The sequence below is a fragment of the Lathyrus oleraceus genome, chromosome 6 (assembly GCF_024323335.1).
Source record: "Lathyrus oleraceus cultivar Zhongwan6 chromosome 6, CAAS_Psat_ZW6_1.0, whole genome shotgun sequence".
In the NCBI taxonomy this organism is placed as follows: domain Eukaryota; kingdom Viridiplantae; phylum Streptophyta; class Magnoliopsida; order Fabales; family Fabaceae; genus Lathyrus; species Lathyrus oleraceus.
The window spans coordinates 269701654-269708792 of NC_066584.1; the positions used below are offsets into that span (position 1 = coordinate 269701654).

The 7139-nt window shown below is 37.6% G+C and overlaps 1 protein-coding gene across 1 annotated transcript; it reads left to right on the forward strand.

The window, feature by feature from the left end:
* Positions 1–6242, forward strand: LOC127095114 (eukaryotic translation initiation factor 4 gamma-like). Its single transcript, XM_051033850.1, has 3 exons — positions 1–175; positions 1930–2137; positions 5999–6242. The coding sequence occupies exons 1-3, from the start codon at positions 1–3 to the stop codon at positions 6240–6242; spliced, it is 627 nt and encodes a 208-aa protein (XP_050889807.1).
* The last annotated feature ends 897 nt before the right edge of the window (positions 6243–7139 follow it).

The window sequence follows — 7139 nt, forward strand, 5'->3', positions numbered from 1 at the left end:
ATGGCTACCATATATGGAAGTACATCCGAAAGAGAATTTGATTCTGAAGAGGTATTTTATGATCTCTCTCGCTCTGACCTTGAATCTTTCTTATCAGAATCTATAAGCTCCTACCATAAGCTTCGACATAAATTCAAGGCTTTAAAGAAGGTCCTTGAAGAAACTGTTGAAGAATGTGATAAGCTTGAGATTGAAGTTTCTGAATTAAAAGGCAACATTTTTATTTTGGAAAAAGAAAATGAATTTTCAACTAAAAAATGTTTAAAACTTAAAGAAGCTCTATCCAAAGCTCCACAAACTTCTGACACAATCATATACAAATATGAAAAAGCGTTTCAAAAATTTCTGAAAAATGGGCTAGAAAGAAGCAAAATGGCTTCTGTGATTTATGGAGTTAGTTAGAATAAGAAAAAAGGAATAGGATATGACTCTGATGAAGATGAGAAAATACCTTCTGTAGATGATAAACCTAAATCTCCCTTTCTTATTATTACACATATGCACAACACAAAATTTTACTAATGCCAAAAAACCCAAAGTTTCCAGAAACTCTGGGAGAACTAATCATAAAGGACCCAAAAAATTATGGGTACCAAAAGATAAAATAGTCTATGTTGCAGATATTCTATGCAGCAGATTTAAGACACCAATCATGGTACCTGGACTCTGGATGCTCGCGGCACATGACGGGAAGAAAGCATATGTTCCAAAGCCTGGAACTTAAAGATGTTGGCTTCGTAGGTTTTGGAGGAAATCAGAAAGGATGAATAAGAGGTTCCAGAACAATTGGTAATGGATCTCTTCCTTCTATTTCTGATGTACTTTACATAGAAGGATTAATGCATAACATGTTATCCATAAGTCAATTAAGTGATAACGGTTATGATATAATCTTCAATCAAAAAATGTGCAAAGCAATTAATCAGAACAATGGGACATTTCTTTTCACTGGCAAGAGGAAGAACAACATTTACAAAATTAATCTTTCAGATCTAAAAGATCAAAATGTAAAATGTTTAATGTCTATAAATGAAGAGAAATGGGTATGGCATAAACACTTGGGTCACATTAGCATGAGGAGGATTTCTCAGCTAAATAAACTCGAGTTAGTCAGAGGTCTACCTAAGCTGAAGGTTTCTTCAAATGCTCTTTGTGAGGCATGCCAGAAAGGAAAATTTTCTAAAACAACTTTCAAAAATAAAAATGTTGTTTCTACCTCTAAGCATCTAGAACTTCTTCACATTGACTTATTTGGATCTATTAAGATAGCTTCAGTCAATGGTAAGAAGTATGGACTGATCACCATTGATGATTATAGTCGCTGGATATGGGTAAAATTTCTAAGACACAAGAATGAGTCACACTTTGTATTTACTAGCTTTTGTTCAAATGTGCAAAACGAATTTGACTCTAAGATCATCAAAGTCAGAAGTGATCATGGTGGTGAATATGAAAACAAACTTTTTAAAGAACTTTTTGATTCCAATGGAATATCCCATGATTTATCCTGTCCTAGAACTCCATAACAAAATGGGGTTGTAGAAAAGGAAGAATATGACTCTCCAAGAAATGGCCAGAACCATGATCAATGAAACAAATGTGGCTAAGCACTTCTGGGTTGAAGTAGTAAATACAACCCGTTATATTCAAAGTAGAATCTCTATAATGCCTATTCTGGAGAAGACTCCTTATGAACTGTGTAAGGGAAGAAAACCCAACATTTCTTATTTTCATCCTTTTGAATGTTCCTGTTTTATCCTAAACACTAAAGATAATCTGAACAAGTTTGATTCAAAATCACAAAAAGGTATTATGTTGGGATACTTAGAGTATACAATACAAAAACTAAAATTGTGGAAGAATCAATACATGTCAGATTTAATGATAAGCTTGACTCTGAAAAGTCAAAGCTAGTTGAAAAACTTGCAGATTTAGAGATAACACTTGCAGGTTCTGACAAAAAGACTAAAGAATCCGAGGAAGCTGAAAGGGGAACACCAAAAGCAACTGGAATCTCAACCTTACAGAAAAGATTAAGAAATAGACTAAATGTTTCTGAAGAGTTGATTCTAGGAAATAAGGATGAACTTGTCAGAACAAGGTCTACATTCAAAGTATCTGAGGAAACCCCTTTGGGGTTAGTGTCTCTGATAGAGCCAACATCTTGTGAAGAGGAACTTCAAGACAAAGAATGGATCCTGGCAATGAAAGAAGAACTTGATCAATTAGAAAAGAACGATGTCTGGGATCTTGTATCAAAGCCTAAAGGTACCCATGTTATTGGAACCAAATGGGTGTACAAAAATAAACTAAATGAAAAGGGAGAAGTAGTCAGAAATAAAGCACGACTGGTAGCACAAGGCTATAGTCAACAAGAAGGCATTAACTACAACGAAACCTTTTCTCCAGCCGCCGGGTTAAAATCTATTCGTTTACTTGTATCATTCGATGTAAATTATTCCATCAAACTATATCAGATGGATGTCAAGATAGCATTTCTGAATGGATATATTTCTGAAGAATTGTATGTTCATCAACCTCCGGGTTTTGAAAACTCAAAATGTCCAGAACATGTTTTTAAACTGAAAAAGTATCTGTATGGTTTAAAACAAGCTCCTAGAGCTTGGTATTAAAGACTAAGCACTTTTCTTATGGAAAATGATTTTATCAGAGGCAAAGTTGACTCTACACTCTTTTGTAAAAACATCAGAAATGACCTCATGATCTGTCAGAGATATGTTGATGATATAATCTTTGGTTCTGCTAACCCTTCTGTTTGTCAAGAATTTTATGAGTTGATGCAGGCAGAATTTGAAATGAGTCTGATACAAGAACTAAAATTCTTTATGGGAATTCAAATCAACCAAGCTTCAGACGCTACATATGTATATCAAACCAAATACATAAAAGACATTCTAAAGAAATTTGAAATGTCAGAAAGTAAATCAGCAAAGACTCTCATGCATCCTACCTGCATTCTGGAAAAATAAGAGGTAAGTCAAAAGGTTTGTCAAAAGCTCTATCATGGTATGATAGGCTCTCTTCTCTATCTGACTGCTACACGGCCAGATATTCTTTTCAACGTTTGTCTATGTGCCAGATTCTAGTCAGATCCAGGGGAATCTCATCTAATAGTTGTTAAGAGAATCCTAAGGCATCTGAAAGGAACACCTAACCTTGGTCTGATCAGAGTATAGGCTTTTTGGATATTGTGATGCAGATTACGCTGGAGATAGATTGGAACGAAAGAGTACATCTGGAAATTGTCAATTTTTGGGAGGAAACCTTATCTCTTGGGCTAGCAAAAGACATTCCAGTATAGCACTCTCTACTGCAGAAGTAGAATATATTTCAGCTTTATTATGCACTACTCAGATGCTCTGGATGAAGAATCAACTAGAGGACCTTCAGATATATGAGAGTAACATTCTTATCTTTTGTGACAAGACTGCTGCCATATGTTTAAGTAAGAACCCTATCTAGCACTCCAAAGCAAAGCACATAGAAATAAAACATCATTTTATCAGAGACTATGTTCAGAAAGGGGTAATAATTTTAAAATTCATAGATACAGACCAACAATGGGCTGATATCTTCATAAAAACCCTAGCTTAAGATAGATTCTCATTCATTCTGAAACATTTAAACATGGCAGATTTCCCAGAATGAGTCTAAAATTTGTGCTCCTTCTCTGAAGTGTCAAAAAAGGCTCTAACTTAAATCCTTCTGGCATATGTGTCTGACTCTGATACCTCTACCAGTTAGAAGTAATTGGAATCAGAAATCTTCTGGATCAAAACCTCTTGGTTTTCTTGAAGTCAGATATATCAACATGTGGCCTCTCTTGCGTATGACCTTGGACCTTCTAGACAACGGTCTATCACAGAACTCAAGAGCCAGACTATTGAGATATCCTCGAGTAATGTGCATATTTTTGGGATTAGACATCCATCATTAGCTGAAATTAATTTTCCCATCGCATGTCAACTTAATTTCCGTGCTCATTAATGTATGTTGTTTACTATTCCCATTAAATGATGTCGTTTTGCATGTTAACCTTGTGTATATATGATTGTCACAAATCCCACTCTCACACTTTTTCACTCACAATCAAACATAAACCCTTGTTACCAACTCTCTCTAAAGTTCTTCAGTTTTTTTCACTTGTTGTTCATCTTCTTCATGGATTCGCAACAACAACAAGTGTATAACTTCTCAGGACAAATGGAATCAACGGAATAACATGCAAATGCTTCCCAACAAACCACCAGTGTAACTTTTATAACATCAACTACAATATATAAGGAACCACACATTCTTGATCGTCCAACTCACATCCATCTTGCAACTCCTTTTGACAAACTGGAAGTTCTGTGTGAATCTCTTGTAGATTTTGAGGACATGAAACAAAATGGTATTGATCTCACGGAGGAACTAAAAAAAAGTTGGGAAAACTAATTTCAGAGACTCTATGGTCCCATCTACACCTTTTTGGTCAAGGAGTTCTAGAGATTCATAGATTGCGATGAACATTGCATCGTCTCACACGTTCTGGAGATTCACAGGAAGCGTAGAAGGCAAATCCTATGATAATAAGGAACTTCACCAGAATCAGAGAGTCGGATTGAAGATCATTTTGGGTACCATTCATCATTGCCCATCGTCAAATTCTTCAGATTACATCAACACTGACCAAAAATGCATCCTCTACTGCCTCCACAAAGGACTCAAGCTGAACCTGCCTACCCTACTGTTCAAGTATCTGAGGGATTCCTTCTGTGACACTAGAAATCACATGAAACTCAAAAACTACATTCCTCTCGGGAAGCCCCATCTATGACGTTCTGATAGAAAGTGGATTGGTGGATCATCTGATATCCTACAATCTGATGGAATATGTGACGGTAGATACCGGCAAGCCTCTAAACTCAAGAAATCTGAAGAGTATGGGAATCATTAAGAGAGTTTTGGTCAAGCCAACTCTGGACACCTCCTGGGAAGCTCTGAAGGATCAGAGGAAGATACCCAATGGTCTCTTTATGTTCTCTAAGATAGATCCCTCAAAGGTCATCGCCCACTATCTACAGGACCTAGCATATCAAGGGGTAGACATCTCTGACTTCTCGGTGTATTGGCTACTTGAACATCCACCTAACTTCATGAAGAGGATGCGAGATCCTTATGAAAAAAGTCAAAGAAGAAGAATCTGAAGCTGGGAGAACCATCTGAAACCAGACCGCCTGTGCCTCTGGTCTCCTCCTCTCCAAGTAAGTTTGTTTCCTCTGATACTCTCTTACACTCTAATTTAAAGCAATTACCGTCCTCCCTACCCCAACCATCCCCCATCTACACAAACTCTCAACCCACAACATCCACCATAAATCCCTCTGAATCTTATACCTCTAACCCACCCTGACATCCCCTTCAACCTTTTAATCTCACCTATACAAAACTCCCCATCTCTGAGGTCTTACTCTTCAATGCACCCATATCACCACCCTCTTCTACTCCCCCCTCTCCACCTTACTACAACATATCATCTAACTCTGACCAGCCAGAACCATCTGATCCTCAATCCCAATACACTTGCTCAACTCCAAGCCCACGCCCTCTCAAATCAAAACCCATATGAGCCAGAAACCTCCATCGCTTCTCCATCTTAACACCCAACAACACCACCCTCTGAACATCACACCGAAACTCCCTCTGAAAACCCTATTACCCAAACATCTAACTCTCCCACTGAAACCATTCCCACCCCACCAAAAGCTATCATTCCCATCTATGAACCTGAACCAACCTTTCCCACCCTGGAAGTGACAGTTGCTTTATTTGCTGAGTCGTTAGTGGAAAAGCTCAGATCACTTTCTGAAAACTCTAAAATCAGTGATGATCCCTCTGTAGTGAGGATTCACTGGAATAGAGTAATCAAATGGATGACATCTGAGGCTTTCAAGCTGAAAGGCCTCTCTGAACAAGTCAAAAATGACTTTATCAGAGAAGCTGGAGAGAGGCTAGAGGCTCATCTGACCAGAGAGGTAGAAGAGAGAGCTCACAGAGAAGTAGAAGAAAATGCTAGATTGGAAGTAGAAGAGAAATCCAGAAGAGAAGCTGCAGAAAAGGTCGTCGCTGAGGCTGCTGCTACTGTTGAAGCTGAAGCCAAAGCCAAGGCTGAAGCTGAAGAAGCAACATGCATTGCTGCCGAAGAAGCTGCCAAGGAAAAGGACATAGGTCTGACTTAGGGGGAGCCATCTCATTCTGACTTTGCTTCGCTGGTGTTGAAGACTCTAGAGAAACTACAGAAAGAGCAACACATTGTGAGAGCCAGACTGGATCAACACGACTTTGTCAACTCCAACATTCAGAATGTATTGACTCAGTTTCTACAGAGGATGCCTCCTCCTCCAAACCCTTAGGCACAATTAAGATTGTTTCTCTATCCTTCTCTAAGTGTTTCACCTCTATGTTTGTCTTCCATGTTTTTTTCCTCTTACCTGTACTTTTCCCTTATAAATGAAATTTGTCTTGCCTTTACTTGCCTTGCTATGTCTTTTTTAGTCTGACAAAAAGGGGGATAATTAATTAAACAACCTCTAATGAAATAATATCTAAGCCTCATAATGCACTGCGCACATTTGAAAACTATTATTATGAAGTCTAAAGTTCTGCAGGAAGTATCTGAGTAAAACATTTGAGAAACAAGCTATACAACATAAGGAGATCTAGTAAGAACCTCTAAACCTTCTTAAGCATCATATTTAGGGGGAGATTTCTTATCTCAGGGGGAGTCATCATAAATTTGACTCTGAGATAACTCCTTTAAATTTTTATGAAGTATCATTGTTTCATCAACAGTCTAAATTTTTGTCATCATCGAAAAGGGGGAGATTGTTAGAACAAGATTTTTGGTCTACAATTCATCTCAACGTTTTGATGATAACAAAGGATGAAACAATTTGGTACCCTAACGAATTTATCTAAGTATGCAGGACTTTAACAGAAAATGGATCTAATAGACAACATCTGACATCGCACAAGTCTAGAACAGTTGACTTAGAGTCAAATAAAGCAGTCGCTCTGACTCTGAAGACAACGATGCTTATAGCATCTGAAGTTTGAAGACTCAGATACTCTAAATA

Bases quoted from the DNA above. Each gene is read 5' to 3' on its own strand.
- LOC127095114 (XM_051033850.1), top strand. From the start codon at position 1: ATGGCTACCATATATGGAAGTACATCCGAAAGAGAATTTGATTCTGAA. The intron at 176-1,929 runs GTGATAAGCTTG...AAAAACTTGCAG, and splicing joins TGAAGAAACTGTTGAAGAAT to ATTTAGAGATAACACTTGCA. The intron at 2,138-5,998 runs GTTAGTGTCTCT...TGACTTTATCAG, and splicing joins TCTGAGGAAACCCCTTTGGG to AGAAGCTGGAGAGAGGCTAG.